The 23501-nt window shown below is 42.5% G+C and overlaps 1 protein-coding gene across 1 annotated transcript in view; it reads right to left on the bottom strand.

Moving 5' to 3' along the window:
- YBX3 (Y-box binding protein 3) overlaps positions 1–23212 on the bottom strand; it is a 147536-nt gene extending 124324 nt beyond the window's left edge. Inside the window, exons 1-3 of the mRNA XM_053692798.1 lie at positions 22956–23212; positions 15896–15959; positions 15001–15034 (exon numbers count right to left, since the gene is read on the bottom strand). Of these exons, the coding sequence (XP_053548773.1) occupies positions 15001–15034; positions 15896–15959; positions 22956–23058 (201 nt within the window). The 5' untranslated portion in view covers positions 23059–23212. The remainder of the gene's footprint in view (positions 1–15000; positions 15035–15895; positions 15960–22955) is intronic.
- Positions 23213–23501: the final 289 nt, after the last annotated feature.

Genomic DNA, 23501 nt, shown 5'->3' with positions numbered 1-23501 from the left:
TGGATTTTCAGTATTTTGGATTATCCTGGAAAGAAGGATTGTCGATAAAGCTCTATTTTCTCTGTATGTAAGTACGAGTTGTACTTAAGTCGGATGTCTGTAACCCGAGGACTGCCTGTAGATAACACTGTGCTCGTGCACGAGAAGTTATCTGGGAGCAGGCACTGATTGGCTAGACTGCAAGTCTGTCAAAAGAACTGAAAAAAGGGGCAGTTTGCAGAGGCTTAGATACAAGATAATCACAGAGGTTAAAAGTATATTATTATAACTGTGTTGGTTATGCAAAACTGGGAAATGGGTAATAAAGGGATTATCTATCTTTTAAAACAATAAAAATTCTGGTGTAGACTGTCTCTTTAAGGAAAGTTTAAAGAGACATAGTCACAATTAAACTTTTGTGATTCAGAGAGAGCACACAATTAGTTTGGCTAAGGAGTGTGCACGTGTTTAACATTCTATAGCAACATTGTTAGCAAAAATATTTAACATTGCTACAAACTAATCATTTTTTATTTCATGCTGTCTAAACCATGAAAGTTTATTTGTTAAAGTTTAGGGAGGGGTGTTGCACATAAATAATTTGCTAATCTTGTGTAAATATATATAACATACCTATTTTGTCATTTCTGTACAATCGCAACGCATATTGCTGTCAATAGCATTAAGTGACGTACACTTTATTAAAAACTAGAATCTTCCTGATTTTAACAGTAAGTAACTTGCTCACTGATACAAAGGTCTCTCTGAGGGCCTAATGATTTAAAGTTCTTTGCTCTGGTGAGATTATCTAATAATGTACATACATATTAACCAATACACATACATACACACACGTACACACATATACACACATATACACACACATATACACACACATATACACACACACATATACACACACATACACACACGCACACACATACACACACATAATTTAGCTCTTTATGAAGCGAGGTGCCTTCTGTGCTTGTGCAGATCATGATCAGTGGCGCGGGGCTCATACAGATATTTATATAATTTAGCTCTTTATGAAGCGAGGTGCCTTCTGTGCATGTGCAGATCATGATCAGTGGCGCAGGGCTCATACAGATAGTTATATAATTTAGCTCTTTATGAAGCGAGGTGCCTTCTGTGCATGTGCAGATCATGATCAGTGGCGCGGGGCTCATACAGATATTTATATAATTTAGCTCTTTATGAAGCGAGGTGCCTTCTGTGCATGTGCAGATCATGATAAGTGGCGCGGGGCTAATACAGATATTTACATAATTTAGCTCTTTATGAAGCGAGGTGCCTTCTGTGCATGTGCAGATCATGATCAGTGGCGCAGGGCTCATACAGATAGTTATATAATTTAGCTCTTTATGAAGCGAGGTGCCTTCTGTGCATGTGCAGATCATGATCAGTGGCGCGGGGCTCATACAGATATTTACATAATTTAGCTCTTTATGAAGCGAGGTGCCTTATGTGCATGTGCAGATCATGATCACTGGCGCAGGGGTCATACAGATATTTATATAATTTAGCTCTTTATCAAGTGAGGTACCTTCTGTGCATGTGCAGATCATGATCAGTGGCGCAGGGCTCATACAGATATTTATATAATTTAGCTCTTTATGAAGCGAGGTGCCTTCTGTGCATGTGCAGATCATGATCAGTGGCGCAGGGCTCATACAGATATTTACATAATTTAGCTCTTTATGAAGCGAGGTGCCTTCTGTGCATGTGCAGATCATGATCAGTGGTGCAGGGCTCATACAGATATTTATATAATTTAGCTCTTTATGAAGCGAGGTGCCTTCTGTGCATGTGCAGTTTATGATCAGTGGCGCGGGGCTCATACAGATATTTATATAATTTAGCTCTTTATGAAGCGAGGTGCCTTCTGTGCATGTGCAGTTTATGATCAGTGGCGCAGGGCTCATACAGATATTTACATAATTTAGCTCTTTATGGAGCGAGGTGCCTTCTGTGCATGTGCAGTTTATGATCAGTGGCGCAGGGCTCATACAGATATTTATATAATTTAGCTCTTTATGAAGCGAGGTGCCTTCTGTGCATGTGCAGTTTATGATCAGTGGCGCAGGGCTCATACAGATATTTATATAATTTAGCTCTTCATGAAGCGAGGTGCCTTATGTGCATGTGCAGTTTATGATCAGTGGCGCAGGGCTCATACAGATATTTACATAATTTAGCTCTTTATGAAGCGAGGTGCCTTCTGTGCATGTGCAGTTCATGATCAGTGGCGCAGGGCTCATACAGATATTTATATCATTTAGCTCTTTATGAAGCGAGGTGCCTTCTGTGCATGTGCAGTTTATGATCAGTGGCGCGGGGCTCATACAGATATTTATATCATTTAGCTCTTTATGAAGCGAGGTGCCTTCTGTGCATGTGCAGATCATGATCAGTGGCGCAGGGCTCATACAGATATTTATATCATTTAGCTCTTTATGAAGCGAGGTGCCTTCTGTGCATGTGCAGATCATGATCAGTGGCGCAGGGCTCATACAGATATTTATATAATTTAGCTCTTCATGAAGCGAGGTGCCTTATGTGCATGTGCAGTTTATGATCAGTGGCGCAGGGCTCATACAGATATTTACATAATTTAGCTCTTTATGAAGCGAGGTGCCTTCTGTGCATGTGCAGTTCATGATCAGTGGCGCAGGGCTCATACAGATATTTATATAATTTAGCTCTTCATGAAGCGAGGTGCCTTCTGCGCATGTGCAGTTTATGATCAGTGGCGCGGGGCTCATACAGATATTTATATAATTTAGATATTTATCAATTGAGGTGCCTTCTGTGCATGTGCAGTTTATGATCAGTGGCGCAGGGCTCATACAGATATTTATATAATTTAGCTCTTTATGAAGCGAGGTGCCTTCTGTGCATGTGCAGTTTATGATCAGTGGCGCGGGGCTCATACAGATATTTATATCATTTAGCTCTTTATGAAGCGAGGTGCCTTCTGTGCATGTGCAGTTTATGATCAGTGGCGCGGGGCTCATACAGATATTTATATCATTTAGCTCTTTATGAAGCGAGGTGCCTTCTGCGCATGTGCAGATCATGATCAGTGGCGCAGGGCTCATACAGATATTTATATAATTTAGCTCTTTATGAAGCGAGGTGCCTTCTGTGCATGTGCAGTTTATGATCAGTGGCGCGGGGCTCATACAGATATTTATATCATTTAGCTCTTTATGAAGCGAGGTGCCTTCTGTGCATGTGCAGATCATGATCAGTGGCGCAGGGCTCATACAGATATTTATATCATTTAGCTCTTTATGAAGCGAGGTGCCTTCTGTGCATGTGCAGATCATGATCAGTGGCGCAGGGCTCATACAGATATTTACATAATTTAGCTCTTTATGAAGCGAGGTGCCTTCTGTGCATGTGCAGTTTATGATCAGTGGCGTGGGACTCACAGATAGTTATATAATTTAGCTCTTTATGAAGCGAGGTGCCTTCTGTGCATGTGCAGATCATGATCAGTGGCGCGGGGCTCATACAGATATTTATATAATTTAGCTCTTTATGAAGCGAGGTGCCTTCTGTGCATGTGCAGTTTATGATCAGTGGCGCGGGGCTCATACAGATATTTATATAATTTAGCTCTTTATGAAGCGAGGTGCCTTCTGCGCATGTGCAGATCATGATCAGTGGCGCAGGGCTCATACAGATATTTATATAATTTAGCTCTTTATGAAGCGAGGTGCCTTCTGTGCATGTGCAGTTTATGATCAGTGGCGCGGGGCTCATACAGATATTTATATAATTTAGCTCTTTATGAAGCGAGGTGCCTTCTGTGCATGTGCAGATCATGATCAGTGGCGCGGGGCTCATACAGATATTTATATCATTTAGCTCTTTATGAAGCGAGGTGCCTTCTGTGCATGTGCAGATCATGATCAGTGGCGCGGGGCTCATACAGATATTTATATAATTTAGCTCTTTATGAAGCGAGGTGCCTTCTGTGCATGTGCAGATCATGATCAGTGGCGCAGGGCTCATACAGATATTTACATAATTTAGCTCTTTATGAAGCGAGGTGCCTTCTGTGCATGTGCAGATCATGATCAGTGGCGCAGGGCTCATACAGATATTTACATAATTTAGCTCTTTATGAAGCGAGGTGCCTTCTGTGCATGTGCAGATCATGATCAGTGGCGCGGGGCTCATACAGATATTTATATAATTTAGCTCTTTATGAAGCGAGGTGCCTTCTGTGCATGTGCAGATCATGATCAGTGGCGCGGGGCTCATACAGATATTTATATAATTTAGCTCTTTATGAAGCGAGGTGCCTTCTGTGCATGTGCAGTTTATGATCAGTGGCGCGGGGCTCATACAGATATTTATATAATTTAGCTCTTTATGAAGCGAGGTGCCTTCTGTGCATGTGCAGTTTATGATCAGTGGCGCGGGGCTCATACAGATATTTATATAATTTAGCTCTTTATGAAGCGAGGTGCCTTCTGTGCATGTGCAGTTTATGATCAGTGGCGCAGGGCTCATACAGATATTTATATCATTTAGCTCTTTATGAAGCGAGGTGCCTTCTGTGCATGTGCAGTTTATGATCAGTGGCGCGGGGCTCATACAGATATTTATATAATTTAGCTCTTTATGAAGCGAGGTGCCTTCTGTGCATATCATGATCAGTGGCGCGGGGCTCATACAGATATTTATATAATTTAGCTCTTTATGAAGCGAGGTGCCTTCTGTGCATGTGCAGATCATGATCAGTGGCGCGGGGCTCATACAGATATTTATATAATTTAGCTCTTTATGAAGCGAGGTGCCTTCTGTGCATGTGCAGATCATGATCAGTGGCGCGGGGCTCATACAGATATTTATATAATTTAGCTCTTTATGAAGTGAGGTGCCTTCTGTGCATGTGCAGTTTATGATCAGTGGCGCGGGGCTCATACAGATATTTATATAATTTAGCTCTTTATGAAGCGAGGTGCCTTCTGTGCATGTGCAGTTTATGATCAGTGGCGCAGGGCTCATACAGATATTTATATCATTTAGCTCTTTATGAAGCGAGGTGCCTTCTGTGCATGTGCAGTTTATGATCAGTGGCGCGGGGCTCATACAGATATTTATATAATTTAGCTCTTTATGAAGCGAGGTGCCTTCTGTGCATGTGCAGATCATGATCAGTGGCGCGGGGCTCATACAGATATTTATATAATTTAGCTCTTTATGAAGCGAGGTGCCTTCTGTGCATGTGCAGTTTATGATCAGTGGCGCGGGGCTCATACAGATATTTATATAATTTAGCTCTTTATGAAGCGAGGTGCCTTCTGTGCATGTGCAGATCATGATCAGTGGCGCAGGGCTCATACAGATATTTACATAATTTAGCTCTTTATGAAGCGAGGTGCCTTCTGTGCATGTGCAGTTTATGATCAGTGGCGCAGGGCTCATACAGATATTTATATCATTTAGCTCTTTATGAAGCGAGGTGCCTTCTGTGCATGTGCAGTTTATGATCAGTGGCGCGGGGCTCATACAGATATTTATATAATTTAGCTCTTTATGAAGCGAGGTGCCTTCTGTGCATGTGCAGATCATGATCAGTGGCGCGGGGCTCATACAGATATTTATATAATTTAGCTCTTTATGAAGCGAGGTGCCTTCTGTGCATGTGCAGTTTATGATCAGTGGCGCGGGGCTCATACAGATATTTATATAATTTAGCTCTTTATGAAGCGAGGTGCCTTCTGTGCATGTGCAGTTTATGATCAGTGGCGCAGGGCTCATACAGATATTTACATAATTTAGCTATTTATCAATTGAGGTGCCTTCTGTGCATGTGCAGATCATGATCAGTGGCGCAGGGCTCATACAGATATTTACATAATTTAGCTCTTTATGAAGCGAGGTGCCTTATGTGCATGTGCAGATCATGATCAGTGGCGCAGGGCTCATACAGATAGTTATATAATTTAGCTCTTTATGAAGCGAGGTGCCTTCTGTGCATGTGCAGATCATGATCAGTGGCGCGGGGCTCATACAGATATTTATATCATTTAGCCATTTATCAATTGAGGTGCCTTCTGCGCATGTGCAGTTTATGATCAGTGGCGCGGGGCTCATACAGATATTTATATCATTTAGCCATTTATCAATTGAGGTGCCTTCTGCGCATGTGCAGCAGTTGTGTTTACTGTCGGCCATCAACACTGAGACTTGTAGAGGGTGGGACTGGTGGGGTTGGGCGAGTTCTAGGCAAAGCTTGACAGCCCCTAAAAACAGGCATTTTGCCCTGGGCAGAGACTTCCCAACTCATGGCAATCCCACTGCTAAAGTGATGACGCCAAAGTAACAGAAACTACTTTAAAGAGACATTCTACTTCATTTTTGCATGACTGGCCTTATAACTGTGTTCAACCCCCTGCAAGCCCCAAGCATTGCCGTGTCAGAGCAGGACACTGCTGGCTATTGGCCCCTGATTAGCTCACTGGCAGTCTCCTGCTGAGGAGCAGCAGTGCTAATGACCCCTGAGAGAGAGGTTAAACACAGTAATGTAGGGGCAGTAATACACAAATGCACTAATAAGTTGGAACATGCCATTTGCATTATAATGTCCCTTTAATAAGGAATCATATCAACCACAAAGAATTAGGTTTTCCATAGGAGAAATGGGATTATATAATAATAATGATGATCATATATGAGAACATCAATCTCGTCTCACATTCTCAGATGGTTCATGCTCAGGTCGGATATGAAACTGCTGCTGAGAACAAGGACATAACTGGCATTGCCCCCCGCAAGAACACTCAGAGCCGCACATTATATCCTGCACAGAACAAATGTGCTGCGTTGGCTCCTATAAAACACAACAGGTGGCAGCATCACAGGGGGGCAGAGCTGGCGGGCACTGTGCCACCTGCAGGCTAAAGGCTTAAGCTTATGCCAGTTGCTGACTACACACTTTATTGCCCCTTTGCTGTATTACTAACTGGAGTTTTTACTATTTCATTGATATCTGTCTATAATTTGTTATACCGACAAGGTGACTATAATCTGTTTAACCCCCTGTGAGCCAGAGTGCAGCCTCTCTCTCTATGAATCATTCATTCACTGACCCATCAACTTGCTGCTAACCGAGCTGGACAGCTGGGTCGGTGCTGGTTCCTCTCATGTTACAGCCTGTAAGATGTGACTGGGGATAAAAGTCTATTTTTGGCTATCACAACTAATGCACTTGGATGCAGAAGGATCTGTAATAGTAATAAATCAATTATAAATAATAAACCACAGGGCAACTGGAGGCTAAGCCTGTTACCCTGCTCTCACATTACAGACAGATACAGCTCGTTAATTTACTTACAGAGCCCATAGATTGTAACTCTTAGCCAATGAAGAGAAAACTCCTCAGTTAAAATCCCCTCCCCCTAAATATTATGCTCTTGTTGCGATAGACCCAATGCACAGTGCTGTATTCATCTGTAGATACAGAATTCTATCCCACCCTGTATACATAATACCGACACCAGCGGGACTTACCGTGACCCATGTTAGCTCACAGAGAGAGATGATGCGAGATATCTATATAACCAGATTTAATAAGTACAACACTAAGGGAGAAATAGGAAGGTTGAATGCCATACAACTGTCCCTTAAAATGTGCTGTCCCCATAAATCCTACTGCGCTAGGCACAGAGCTAGTTGTCATGTGCCAAAGTACAGCCCTGCATATAATGCACATCCTAACATTTCCACACCAGTCTAGAAGTGGGCACCACCAGTAATCACGTTCTTACAAACTATAGTTTTTACACTGGGTACACCTGAGATTTTTGATAATTTTCTCATCACAAATTCGACAGATCTGCATTTGACTTCACCTCTCTAAATACCTCAGATTTAGGGTTCTGACTCTGGGGCTGATTGATCTAAAGACCTCAGATTTAGGGTTCTGACTCTGGGGCTGATGATCTAAAGACCTCAGATTTAGGGTTCTGACTCTGGGGCTGATTGATCTAAAGACCTCAGATTTAGGGTTCTGACTCTGGGGCTGATTGATCTAAAGACCTCAGATTTAGGGTTCTGACTCTGGGGCTGATTGATCTAAAGACCTCAGATTTAGGGTTCTGACTCTGGGGCTGATTGATCTAAAGACCTCAGATTTAGGGTTCTGACTCTGGGGCTGATTGATCTAAAGACCTCAGATTTAGGGTTCTGACTCTGGGGCTGATTGATCTAAAGACCTCAGATTTAGGGTTCTGACTCTGGGGCTGATTGATCTAAAGACCTCAGATTTAGGGTTCTGACTCTGGGGCTGATTATCTAAAGACCTCAGATTTAGGGTTCTGACTCTGGGGCTGATTGATCTAAAGACCTCAGATTTAGGGTTCTGACTCTGGGGCTGATGATCTAAAGACCTCAGATTTAGGGTTCTGACTCTGGGGCTGATTGATCTAAAGACCTCAGATTTAGGGTTCTGACTCTGGGGCTGATGATCTAAAGACCTCAGATTGAATGGGACACTAAACCCACATTTTTTTATTGCATGATTCAGATAGAGCAGCAATTTAAAGCAACTTTCTAATTTACTTGTATTATCAAGTTCTCTTCGTTCTCTTGCTATTTTTCATTTAAAAAGCAGAAATATAAAGCTTAGGAGCCTGCCCAATTTTGGTTTAGAACCTGGGTTACGCTTGCTTATTGTTGGCGGAATGTAGCCACCAATAAGCAAGCGCTATCCAGGGTTGGGTTGGCTCCTAAGCTTTGCATTCCTGCTTTTTAAATAAAGATAGCAAGAGAACAAAGAAAAATTGATAATAGGAGAAAGTTAGAAAGTTACTTAAAATTGCTGCTCTGTCTGAAACATGCAATAACAAAATTTGGGTTTAGTTTCCCTTTAAGGTTCTGACTCTGTCTTTTCAAACAACAACAAGCAGCTGGATTTCTATAGCTTTTCTCTTACACGTTGGGTGCTTATGGGGAAAGGAAATTTATGCTTACCTGATAAATTGATTTCTTCTATGATACGACGAGTCCACGGATTCATCCTTACTTGTGGGATATTATCCTCCTGCTAACAGGAAGTGGCAAAGAGCACCACAGCAGAGCTGTATATATAGCTCCTCCCTTCTCTCCACCCCCAGTCATTCGACCGAAGGTATAGGAAGAGAAAAGAAAAGCTAAAAGGTGCAGAGGTGACTGAAGTTTTGAAAAAAAAATAATCTGTCTAAAATGACAGGGAGGGTCGTGGACTTGTCGTATCGAAGAAGAAATCAATTTATCAGGTAAGCATACATTTCCTTTTCTTCTACTAGATACGACGAGTCCACGGATTCAACCTTACTTGATGAACGGGAGGGACAAGACAGATACCTAAACGGAAGGCACCACTGCTTGAAGAACTTTTCTCCCAAAAATAGCCTCCGAAGAAGCAAAAGTATCAAATTTGGAAAATTTGGAAAAAGTATGAAGGGAGGACCAAGTCGCAGCCTTACAAATCTGTTCAACAGAAGCATCGTTTTTAAAAGCCCATGTGGAAGCCACAGCTCTAGTAGAATGAGCCGTAACCTTTTCAGGAGGCTGCTGTCCAGCAGTCTCGTATGCCAGGCGGATGATGCTTTTCAGCCAAAAAGAAAGAGAGGTAACCATAGCTTTTTGACCCCTACGTCTTCCAGAATAAACAACAAATAAAGAAGATGGAAATCCTTGGTCGCTTGTCAGTAAAACTTCAAAGCCCGAACCACGTCCAAGTTATGTAACAGACGCTCCTTCTTAGAAGAAGGATTAGGACACAAGAAGGAACAACAATTTCCTGATTAATATTCTTATTTGAAACAACCTTAGGAAGGAATCGAGGTTTTGTACGCAAAACCACCTTATCAGAATGGAATATAAGATAAGGCGAATCACATTGTAACGCAGAAAGCTCAGAAACTCTTCGAGCAGAAGAGATAGCAACTAAAAACAAAACTTTCCAAGATAAAAGCTTAATATCCATGGAATGCATGGGTTCAAACGGAACCCCTTGAAGAACATTGAGAACTAAATTCAAACTCCATGGCGGAGCAATAGGTTTAAATACAGGCTTGATTCTGATTAAAGCCTGACAAAAAGACTGAACGTCTGAGACGCTTGTGTAGTAGAATTGACAAAGCAGAAATTTGTCCTTTCAAGGAACTAGCTGATAATCCCTTCTCCAATCCTTCTTGGAGAAAGGACAAAATCCTAGAAATCCTAACCCTACTCCATGAGTAGCCCTTGGATTCGCACCAATAAAGATATTAACGCCATATCTTATGGTAAATCTTTCTAGGGACAGGCTTGCGAGCCTGAATCAAAGTATCGATGACCGACTTAGATAAGATCAAGCATTCAATCTCCAGGCAGTCAGCTGCAGAGAATTTAGATTTGGATGTTGGAACTGACCTTGAATGAGAAGGTCCTGTCTCAATGGAAGTTTCCACGGTAGCAGAGAGGACATGTCCACTAGATCCGCATACCAAGTCCTGCGTGGCCATGCAGGCGCTATTAGGATTACTGAGGCTCTCTCCTGTTTGATTCTTGCAATCACACAAGGCAGGAGAGGAAAAGGTGGAAACACATAAGCCAGGTTGAACAACCAAGGTACTGCTCTAGCATCTATCAGTACAGCTTGGGGATCCCTTGACCTGGACCCGTAACAAGGAAGTTTGGCATTCTGACGAGATGCCATCCGATCCAATTCCGGTGTGCCCCATTGATGAATCAATGACGCAAACACCTCCGGATGGAGCTCCCACTCCCCCGGATGAAAAGTCTGACGACTTAGAAAATCCACTTCCCAGTTCTCTACTCCTGGGATATAGATTGCTGATAGATGGCAAGAGTGAGCCTCTGCCCATCAGATTATCTTTGAAACCTCTATCATCACTAGAGAACTCTTTGTTCCCTCTTGATGATTGATATATGCTACAGTCGTGATATTGTCCGACTGGAATCTTATGAATTTGGCCAAAGCCAACTGAGGCCATGCCTGAAGCGCGTTGAATATTGCTCTCAGTTCCAGAATATTGATTGGTAATAGGGACTCCTCCTGAGTCCAAACACCCTGAGCCTTCAGGGAATTCCAGACTGCACCCCAGCCCCAGAGGCTGGCGTCCGTCGTCACTATGACCCATGCTGGCCTGCGGAAGCACATTCCCTAGGACAGATGATCCTGTGACAACCTTCAAAGAAGAGAGTCTCTAGATCCAGATTTATCCGAGGAGATAAATTCGCATAATCCCCATTCCACTGTCTGAGCATGCACAGCTGCAGTGGTCTGAGATGAAAGCGAGCAAACGGAACGATGTCCATTGCCGCTACCATTAATCCAATCACCTCCATACACTGTGCCACTGATGGCTGAAGAATGGACTGAAGTGCTCGGCAAGTAGTTAGAATCTTTGACTTTCTGACCTCCGTCAGAAATTTTTTCAATGGAACTCTTGTTAGTGGGACTAGTAAACTCTTTTCTATATTCACTTTCCAACCGTGAGTTCTTAGAAATGCCAACACGATGTTCGTGTGAGATTTGGTCAAGTGATAAGTTGACGCCTGGATCAAAATATTGTCCAGATAGGGCTCCACTGCTATGCCCCGCGGCCTGAGAACCGCCAGAAGGGACCCTAGCACCTTTGTGAAGATTCTGGGAGCTGTGGCCAACCTGAAAGGAAGGGCCACGAACTGATAATGTTCGTCCAGAAAGGCGAACCTTAGAAACTGATGATGATCCTTGTGGATAGGAATGTGAAGATAAGCATCCTTCAGGTCCATGTTGGTCATATATTGACCCTCCTGGATCATTGGTAAAATTATTCGTATAGTCTCCATCTTGAACGATGGGACTCTGAGAAATTTGTTTAGGCATTTGAGATCTAAAATCGGTCTGAAGGTTCCCTCTTTTTTGGGAACCACAAACAGATTTGAGTAAACCCCTGTCCCTCTAGTTTTGGAACTGGACAAATTACACCCATGGTATAGAGGTCTTTTACACGGCGTAAGAACGCCTCTCTTTTTGTCTGGTCTACAGACAAACGTGAAAAATGAAATCTCCCTCTTGGGAGAAAATCCTTGAATTCTAGCCGATACCCTCCTGGGTCACAATTTCTAATGCCCAGGGATCCTGAACATCCCCTTGCCCAAGCCTGAGCGAAGAGAGAAAGTCTGCCCTCTACTAAATCCGGTCCCGGATCGGGGGCTGCCCCTTCATGCTGTCTTGGTAGCAGCAGCAGGCTTCTTAACTTGTTTACCTTTATTCCAGGCCTGGTTAGGCCTCCAGACTGACTTGGATTGTGCAAAATTCCCTTCCTGCTTTGTGGCAGAAGAGGAAGTAGAGGGTCCACCTTTAAAGTTTCGAAAGGAACGAAAATTATTTTGTTTAGCCCTCATCTTAACAGTCTTATCCTGAGGCAGGGCATTACCTTTACCTCCAGTAATGTCAGAAATGATTTCCTTCAGTTCAGGCCCGAATAGGGTCTTACCTTTAAAAGGAATAGCTAAAAGCTTAGATTTTGAGGACACATCAGCAGACCAAGATTTAAGCCATAACGCTCTACGCGCTAAAATGGCAAAGCATGCATTTTTTGCCGCTAATTTAGCCATTTGAAAAGCGGCATCGGTAATAAAAGAATTAGCTAGCTTGAGAGCCTTAATTCTATCCAAAATATCATCTAATGGGGTCTCAACCTTAAGAGACTCCTCTAGAGCCTCGAACCAAAAAGCTGCTGCAGTAGTAACTGGAACAATGCACGCTATAGGTTGTAGAAGGAAACCCTGATGAATAAACAATTTCTTTAGAAGACCCTCTAATTTTTTATCCATAGGATCTTTGAAAGCACAACTGTCCTCAATAGGTATAATTGTACGCTTAGCTAGGGTAGAAATAGCTCCCTCCACCTTAGGGACCGTTTGCCAAGAATCCTGAATGGTGTCAGATTTGGGAAACATTTTCTTAAAAGTAGGAAGGGGAGAGAACGGAATGCCTGGTCTATCCCATTCCTTAGTAACAATGTCCGAAATTCTTTTAGGGACTGGAAAAACATCAGTGTAAGTAGGTACCTCTAGATATTTATCCATCTTACACAATTTCTCTGGTGGTATTACAATAGGGTCACAATCATCCAGAGTCGTTAAAACCTCGCGGAATAACAGGCGGAGGTGTTCAAGCTTAAATTTAAAGGACATCACGTCCGAGTCTGTCTGAGGTACCACATTTCCTGAATCTGAAAGCTCTCCCTCAGACAGCAATTCCCCGACCCCCAAATCAGAACACTGAGAGGGTACATCGGAAATGGCCAATAAAGCATCAGAGGGCTCAGCATTTACCTTAATACCGGACCTACTGCGCTTACCTTGTAAACCTGGCAGTTTAGATAATACCTCTGTAAGGGTAGTAGACATAACTGCAGCCATATCTTGCGGAGTAAAAGAATTAGGCGCACTAGAAGTACTTGGCGTCGCTTGAGTGGGGGTTAAAGGTTGTGACACTTGGGGAGAATTGGATGGCATAACCCGATTCTCTTCAGACTGAGAATCATCCTTAGACATACTTTTATCACCTAAAATATGTTCTTTGCAATGTAAGGCCCTTTCAGTACATGAGGGACACAATGTAAGTGGGGGTTCCACAATGGCTTCTAAACACATAGAGCATTGACTTTCCTCAATGTCAGACATGTTGAACAGGCTAGTAATAACCACAAAAAGTCTTGAAAACACTTTATTTATTGAAAAAACAACAATTTTGAAAAACGGTTCTGCGCCTTTAAGAAGTAAAAAAGCGCACAATTTTTCCAAATCTGCTTAAAATGCTATAACGCTCATAATTTTAGCATATACAGTATCTATCTTATATTGTATCCGAAGATTGCACCACAAGTAAGGGACAAATTAACCCTCTATAAGAAAAAACGTTATTCCCAAACGTTATAAAAAGTAGATTAACAACCCCCTGCCTACCTGCCCTAAGGGTTTTGAGAAATCTCCCTATGACTTCGTTAGCCTATGTCTTCAGTTTGGGCCCAACCGGAGCTGAAGTTTGCTGCCTTCATGTGAAGATCAACTGCGCATCTGAGGCGCGAATATTAGGCCCCGCCCATCATATGCGATGTCTCTCAGCCTAAAAAAACGCTATGAAGCGGTATAGGAACTAGCCATGTGGGTTTTTGTATCCCAAATAATAATATAAGCCATGTGAAACCCCTCCAGTACAATGCCCAGTAACAGTAAACATAAAAACGTTTCTGCAATAAAACATTATGTTGCCCCAGTGTCTAACCATGCTGTCATCCTTTGCTGCATTAAGCCCATAAACATTAATACACAGGTCTCCAGTAATACCCCTTCTTATATATAGGATTACTGCTTACCCCTTCCCTCATGGGAACTATGTCAGCCTGTTCTGAAATACCAGAAATAAATGACTGAACATACCTCAATGCTTGTAGCATGAAAAACGTTCCCCACACTGAAGCTTCTCTAGTACTCCTCAGCCATTCTGTGGGAACTCCTCTGGATCTTAGTGACAACTGCTAAGATCATCAACCTCCAGGCAGAAATCTTCTTCCATCTGCTGCCTGAGGAAAAATAGTACTCACCGGTACCATTTAAAATAAAAAAGTCTTGCTTGAAGAAAATAAAAACTATAATTTTAACACCTCTTTCATTTTACCTCTTCCTATTACTAGTATAGGCAAAGAGAATGACTGGGGGTGGAGAGAAGGGAGGATCTATATATACAGCTCTGCTGTGGAGCTCTTTGCCACTTCCTGTTAGCAGGAGGATAATATCCCACAAGTAAGAATGAATACGTGGACTCGTCGTATCTAGTAGAAGAAAGCTGTGTCATCCTCTGCTGTAAAACAGACTTATGCTTGAGATTGAGCAGCACTGGAAGCATTGTACCTGCTCAGGGTGCAGTCACTTATCTAGCTGGTAGAATTCTATATAAAGCAATCACTGTGTACAAGCTGCTATGTATGTACTCACCTGGTGGACAAACACATCTTCTTTGGTGTCATTCCTAAGAAAACAAAGATGGTGTAATTAGAGAGAGGGGACTTAAAACACAACACATCCATGTAGTCTTAGGGTAAAACGCATAAAGTCTGGAAGAGCATAACTTTAATCACAGCAGCAGGTTACGTTTGTTTGTCAATAGCTTTTTTGATAGGCTGCTAAAACTTAAGTAAAAAGAAGGCAATAAGTGGCTCTGGGAATAATTAAGAGAAACAGCAGGATGTATCTGGTCTGTGAGGCAGTAACATATTAGTTATTTGCATCATATCTATTGGGGAAGGTAAATCTCACGCTCGGTCCTCCCCATCACAGCGTAATAAGACATAAAGCAATATTATCGCTGAGTCATACTAAGTTGTATCCCATCAGGATTCTCATGTGATATGAGTCACATGTCTCAGGGTATTCAAAAACAGCAGAGCCATTCCAATCCATTAGAAAGCTAATATGTAACGCATTAATCACAGTGCTTTGATATGGGGTCATTCTGTGTCATCCGGCTGTGCAATGAGAGAGGAGGGATAAAGAAGTTTTTTTTTAGGAATGAATAAGCTCCTGCATTCAGACTGTGGTTAAGCAGTGATGCTGAACACCTACACATAACAACTCTCAGACAATCTGTACAATACACAGGATAGTGTTACAGTGTAACAAGGTGACATACCTCCCTCTTGTGTATAAGAACGTTACTTTTAGTGATACCTGTGACCCCAAGCATTGCAATCAGATTTATGGTGCTAATGTGACGAGATTCAGAAAACAACCAGAAACATGAACAATAAAAGGTTATTGAAGTAAAGAGCATCAGTAGCCTCTGTATTATAAAATGATAGAGCAGTATATTGCGTACTGGGAAAAGACTCACCGGTTTATAAATCCGTAGCCATTTCTCACATTGAACCACTTTACTGTCCCTTGGACTTTTGTAGCTGGTGAAGAAAGATCAGCAGACATTAGTGTGCGATTGTTGTATATGCACTGCATGCTCACAAACTGTCTTGTAATACAAAGGTAACATTTATTTCCGTATTTCACCATCGTACAGAATGAGACAATGTCTAAAGGAAGCTAGGGTTAGATGGTGACATTTTAGCAAAAAACAAATACATATTGTGATATCACAGAGGCCCTAACAGCAAATCTATGAAATTCTCGCTAGTAGCACTCAATAAAAAGACTAAGTGTAATGGTGTGCGGCTATAGAATGTGTATGATATATAATCTGCTCATGGTACCTGACAAACCTATGCTGTTCCTAACCAAGGCCACATATTACAACTCACCTGTTTCTTAGATTAGAAGCCACCTTATGTGTCCATGCCAATAAATCACATCAGCATTTCCTAGCAAAATGAGCCTGGTGATGTTTAATGATAAACTTATTAGACTCAGTAAGAGTTAAGAGGAATAGAGCATCTGTCACATTCACCGTCTTGTGATAGAAACATCTACAGTATATATTTATTATATTGTGAAGTGTGTAGACTGTGTATATGGCAGCTAGGGCTCAGTTTGTGATTTCCCTTATGGGACAAACAGTTGATGCACCAGTGTCACATGGGAATAGGAGAGAATATGGCACCTGTTACGCTTATACATTCTCATTACATGACTCAGTGTTTGTATCTGCTGTGGTGTGTCCCAGTGATTAACTATACAATACAGAATTGATGGTAGAGAGGGCGCTAAAAACTATTAGATATTTGACCACAAACATTAAAATAAAAGTTTAAGTACAATGCAAATTGGTTCTAAAATAGCAAACTGACCTTTAATCAGTACTACTATAAATTCATTCTTAAACACACAACTTCATTCAGAAGCAAATCTAAAAAACAAATTCATTGACGTCACGTGTAACATGCAGGTGTAGGTTACTGACACTGAATATCAGCTACAGCAGTGTGACAGTTGTGTATGTCACATGTGTAACATGCAGGTGTAGGTTACTGACACACTGAATATCAGCTACAGCAGTGTGACAGTTGTGTACGTCACATGTGTAACATGCAGGTGTAGGGTACTGACACACTGAATATCAGCTACAGCAGTGTGACAGTTGTGTACGTCACATGTGTAACATGCAGGTGTAGGCTACTGACACTGAATATCAGCTACAGCAGTGTGACAGTTGTGTACGTCACATGTGTAACATGCAGGTGTAGGGTACTGACACACTGAATATCAGCTACAGCAGTGTAACAGTTGTGTACGTCACATGTGTAACATGCAGGTGTAGGTTACTGACACTGAATATCAGCTACAGCAGTGTGACAGTTGTGTATGTCACATGTGTAACATGCAGGTGTAGGTTACTGACACACTGAATATCAGCTACAGCAGTGTGACAGTTGTGTACGTCACATGTGTAACATGCAGGTGTAGGTTACTGACACTGAATATCAGCTACAGCAGTGTGACAGTTGTGTACGTCACATGTGTAACATGCAGGTGTAGGCTACTGACACACTGAATATCAGCTACAGCAGTGTGACAGTTGTGTACGTCACATGTGTAACATGCAGGTGTAGGCTACTGACACTGAATATCAGCTACAGCAGTGTGACAGTTGTGTACATCACATGTGTAACATGCAGGTGTAGGTTACTGACACACTGAATATCAGCTACAGCAGTGTGACAGTTGTGTACGTCACGTGTAACATGCAGGTGTAGGTTACTGACACACTGAATATCAGCTACAGCAGTGTGACAGTTGTGTACATCACATGTGTAACATGCAGGTGTAGGTTACTGACACACTGAATATCAGCTACAGCAGTGTGACAGTTGTGTACGTCACGTGTAACATGCAGGTGTAGGTTACTGACACTAAATATCAGCTACAGCAGTGTGACAGTTGTGTACGTCATGTGTAACATGCAGGTGTAGGTTACTGACACTGAATATCAGCTACAGCAGTGTGACAGTTGTGTACGTCACACGTGTAACATGCAGGTGTAGGTTACTGACACACTGAATATCAGCTACAGCAGTGTGTGACAGTTGTGTACCTCACACGTGTAACATGCAGGTGTAGGTTACTGACACAATGAATATCAGCTACAGCAGTGTGACAGTTGTGTACGTCACATGTGTAACATGCAGGTGTAGGTTACTGACACAATGAATATCAGCTACAGCAGTGTGACAGTTGTGTACGTCCCGTGTAACATGCAGGTGTTGGTTACTGACACAATGAATATCAGCTACAGCAGTGTGACAGTTGTGTACGTCACATGTAACATGCAGGTGTAGGTTACTGACACTAAATATCAGCTACAGCAGTGTGACAGTTGTGTACGTCACATGTGTAACATGCAGGTGTAGGTTACTGACACTAAATATCAGCTACAGCAGTGTGACAGTTGTGTACGTCACATGTAACATGCAGGTGTTGGTTACTGACACTAAATATCAGCTACAGCAGTGTGACAGTTGTGTACGTCATGTGTAACATGCAGCTGTAGGTTACTGACACTAAATATCAGCTACAGCAGTGTGACAGTTGTGTACGTCACATGTGTAACATGCAGGTGTAGGCTACTGACACACTGAATATCAGCTACAGCAGTGTGACAGTTGTGTACATCACATGTGTAACATGCAGGTGTAGGTTACTGACACAATGAATATCAGCTACAGCAGTGTGACAGTTGTGTACGTCACGTGTAACATGCAGGTGTAGGTTACTGACACTAAATATCAGCTACAGCAGTGTGGCAGTTGTGTACGTCACGTGTAACATGCAGGAGTAGGTTATTGACACTAAATATCAGCTACAGCAGTGTGACAGTTGTGTACGTCACGTGTAACATGCAGGTGTAGGTTACTGACACTAAATATCAGCTACAGCAGTGTGACAGTTGTGTACGTCACATGTGTAACATGCAGGTGTAGGCTACTGACACTGAATATCAGCTACAGCAGTGTGACAGTTGTGTACGTCACATGTGTAACATGCAGGTGTAGGCTACTGACACTGAATATCAGCTACAGCAGTGTGACAGTTGTGTACGTCACATGTGTAACATGCAGGTGTAGGCTACTGACACTGAATATCAGCTACAGCAGTGTGACAGTTGTGTACGTCACGTGTAACATGCAGGTGTAGGTTACTGACACACTGAATATCAGCTACAGCAGTGTGACAGTTGTGTACATCACATGTGTAACATGCAGGTGTAGGTTACTGACACACTGAATATCAGCTACAGCAGTGTGACAGTTGTGTACGTCACGTGTAACATGCAGGTGTAGGTTACTGACACTAAATATCAGCTACAGCAGTGTGACAGTTGTGTACGTCACGTGTAACATGCAGGTGTAGGTTACTGACACAATGAATATCAGCTACAGCAGTGTGACAGTTGTGTACGTCACGTTTAACATGCAGGTGTAGGTTACTGACACAATGAATATCAGCTACAGCAGTGTGACAGTTGTGTACGTCACGTGTAACATGCAGGTGTTGGTTACTGACACTAAATATCAGCTACAGCAGTGTGACAGTTGTGTACGTCATGTGTAACATGCAGGTGTAGGTTACTGACACTAAATATCAGCTACAGCAGTGTGACAGTTGTGTACGTCACATGTGTAACATGCAGGTGTAGGCTACTGACACTGAATATCAGCTACAGCAGTGTGACAGTTGTGTACGTCACATGTGTAACATGCAGGTGTAGGCTACTGACACTGAATATCAGCTACAGCAGTGTGACAGTTGTGTACGTCACATGTGTAACATGCAGGTGTAGGCTACTGACACTGAATATCAGCTACAGCAGTGTGACAGTTGTGTACGTCACGTGTAACATGCAGGTGTAGGTTACTGACACTAAATATCAGCTACAGCAGTGTGACAGTTGTGTACGTCACATGTGTAACATGCAGGTGTAGGCTACTGACACTGAATATCAGCTACAGCAGTGTGACAGTTGTGTACGTCACGTGTAACATGCAGGTGTAGGCTACTGACACTGAATATCAGCTACAGCAGTGTGACAGTTGTGTACGTCACGTGTAACATGCAGGTGTAGGCTACTGATACTGAGTATCAGCTACAGCAGTGTGACAGTTGTGTACGTCACATGTGTAACATGCAGGTGTAGGCTACTGACACTGAATATCAGCTACAGCAGTGTGACAGTTGTGTACGTCATATGTGTAACATGCAGGTGTAGGTTACTGACACACTGAATATCAGCTACAGCAGTGTGACAGTTGTGTACGTCATATGTGTAACATGCAGGTGTAGGCTACTGACACTGAATATCAGCTACAGCAGTGTGACAGTTGTGTACGTCATATGTGTAACATGCAGGTGTAGGTTACTGACACACTGAATATCAGCTACAGCAGTGTGACAGTTGTGTACGTCACGTGTAACATGCAGGTGTAGGTTACTGAATCACTGAATATCAGCTACAGCAGTGTGACAGTTGTGTACGTCACATGTGTAACATGCAGGTGTAGGTTACCGACACTAAATATCAGCTACAGCAGTGTGACAGTTGTGTACGTCACGTGTAACATGCAGGTGTAGGTTACTGACACAATGAATATCAGCTACAGCAGTGTGACAGTTGTGTACGTCACGTGTAACATGCAGGTGTTGGTTACTGACACTAAATATCAGCTACAGCAGTGTGACAGTTGTGTACGTCATGTGTAACATGCAGGTGTAGGTTACTGACACTAAATATCAGCTACAGCAGTGTGACAGTTGTGTACGTCACATGTGTAACATGCAGGTGTAGGCTACTGACACTGAATATCAGCTACAGCAGTGTGACAGTTGTGTACGTCACGTGTAACATGCAGGTGTAGGCTACTGACACTGAATATCAGCTACAGCAGTGTGACAGTTGTGTACGTCACGTGTAACATGCAGGTGTAGGCTACTGATACTGAGTATCAGCTACAGCAGTGTGACAGTTGTGTACGTCACATGTGTAACATGCAGGTGTAGGCTACTGACACTGAATATCAGCTACAGCAGTGTGACAGTTGTGTACGTCACATGTGTAACATGCAGGTGTAGGCTACTGACACTGAATATCAGCTACAGCAGTGTGACAGTTGTGTACGTCATATGTGTAACATGCAGGTGTAGGTTACTGACACACTGAATATCAGCTACAGCAGTGTGACAGTTGTGTACGTCATATGTGTAACATGCAGGTGTAGGCTACTGACACTGAATATCAGCTACAGCAGTGTGACAGTTGTGTACGTCATATGTGTAACATGCAGGTGTAGGTTACTGACACACTGAATATCAGCTACAGCAGTGTGACAGTTGTGTACGTCACGTGTAACATGCAGGTGTAGGTTACTGACTCACTGAATATCAGCTACAGCAGTGTGACAGTTGTGTACGTCACATGTGTAACATGCAGGTGTAGGTTACCGACACTAAATATCAGCTACAGCAGTGTGACAGTTGTGTACGTCATATGTGTAACATGCAGGTGTAGGTTACTGACACTGAATATCAGCTACAGCAGTGTGACAGTTGTGTACGTCATATGTGTAACATGCAGGTGTAGGTTACTGACACTGAATATCAGCTACAGCAGTGTGACAGTTGTGTACGTCATATGTGTAACATGCAGGTGTAGGTTACTGACTCACTGAATATCAGCTACAGCAGTGTGACAGTTGTGTACATCACATGTGTAACATGCAGGTGTAGGTTACTGACACACTGAATATCAGCTACAGCAGTGTGACAGTTGTGTACGTCACGTGTAACATGCAGGTGTAGGTTACTGACTCACTGAATATCAGCTACAGCAGTGTGACAGTTGTGTACGTCATGTGTAACATGCAGGTGTAGGTAACTGACACTGAATATCAGCTACAGCAGTGTGACAGTTGTGTACGTCATATGTGTAACATGCAGGTGTAGGTTACTGACACTGAATATCAGCTACAGCAGTGTGACAGTTGTGTACGTCATATGTGTAACATGCAGGTGTTGGTTACTGACACTAAATATCAGCTACAGCAGTGTGACAGTTGTGTACGTCAGATGTGCAGTTCCAGCAGTGTGACGTTGTTTGAGTCTATGTCAGATGTGTAACAGGCTACTGACACACTGAATATCAGACTTTTTACTATAAACATTACAGTTATATGATCTAACAACCTAATATTTGTCCTCTAATGCCGTCACACATTCCTGAAGAACGGGAGAAAGTGCTGCCATTAAGGGCACATCAACAATAAGTTCTCCAGGCATAACAAACTATCCTCAGGGTTATTTTACAGCAGTGAATGTTACTTATTGTGGCGCTAATGATTCATTACACAGAAGACATAAAGATGAGGACTTCACTAGTACATTATAGCGTGAAAACCATAAAGGGACTTGAAACACAATTTGTTTCTTTCATGGTTCAGATAGAACATACAATTTTAAACAACATTCAAATTTAGTTCTATTATAAAATTTGCTTCATTCTTGGTATCCTTTGTTGAAGGAGAATCTAGGTACTGATGGGAGCTAGCTGAACACAGTGGGTGAGCCAATGACTAGAGGCATATATGTTCAGGCACCAGACAGCAGCTAGCGCCCAATAATGTATTGCTGCTCTTGAGACTAACTAGGTTTGCTTTTCAACAAGAGATACCAACAGAACGAAGCAAATTAGATAATAGAAGTAAAGTTGGCTAAAATTACATGTTCTATCTGAATTATAAAAGAAAGAAAAAATAGGTTTCATGTCCCTTCAACTTAAAGAGCAAATGGTTTTGCAAAGATGCAATAAACAGGTTATGCTCAGTAGTGAGTAGATGAACAGATGACAAGAACCAAGCAGGTCCAGAAATAGCTCATGACGGGGACATTAAAGTAAAAGTGACGGGTGATAAAAAGCAGCAAGAGGTTAGCGAGACAAAAGAACACTCACTACTTACCCAGCACCTTCCTGTCCGTATCTCCTGCTGGTGGCTGAGCAACTGGGGCTGGTTCAGTCCCGGGAGTTTTCAGCTTTGGTTCCTCAGCTGTTACTTCGCTCATGTCTGCAAATCCCTGTTATTTTCTTTCCCTCCTGGGTGAGATGGTTGTGGGAGACAAGGGGGAGAGGCTGGGAGGGCTGCAGATGGTATTCGAGGGATCTCAATCCTCGATCTCTTTCTCTCTACTTATCGCTGATCTTACTGCCCTAAAAATGGCCCTGGCTGCCCTTTTATATGCCAAGAACAGATGACGCCCACTGCTCCCTAAAGCTCTTAAGGGGGCAGTGCCCTCATGGCCTGAAAGTCTAACTCCAATCCCAGAGCTCACTGCTGAACTTCATGAAGCCCTTCCTGAAGTGATGGGACTGCTCATTACTTGGGAGCAGGTAAACAACACAGTTTTGTGGCAGATAAGATCCAGAAGATCTATCGTTTTGTGGCTGATGCTTTTATCCTTAGCTTTAATTAAATCAGTTCTAAGAATTGAAAGTGCAAAATATAAAT

This window comes from Bombina bombina, chromosome 9 (assembly GCF_027579735.1).
Source record: "Bombina bombina isolate aBomBom1 chromosome 9, aBomBom1.pri, whole genome shotgun sequence".
NCBI lineage: Eukaryota > Metazoa > Chordata > Amphibia > Anura > Bombinatoridae > Bombina > Bombina bombina.
Note: the sequence above shows the minus strand (reverse complement) of the source record. Positions and strands in the feature narration are given on the sequence as shown.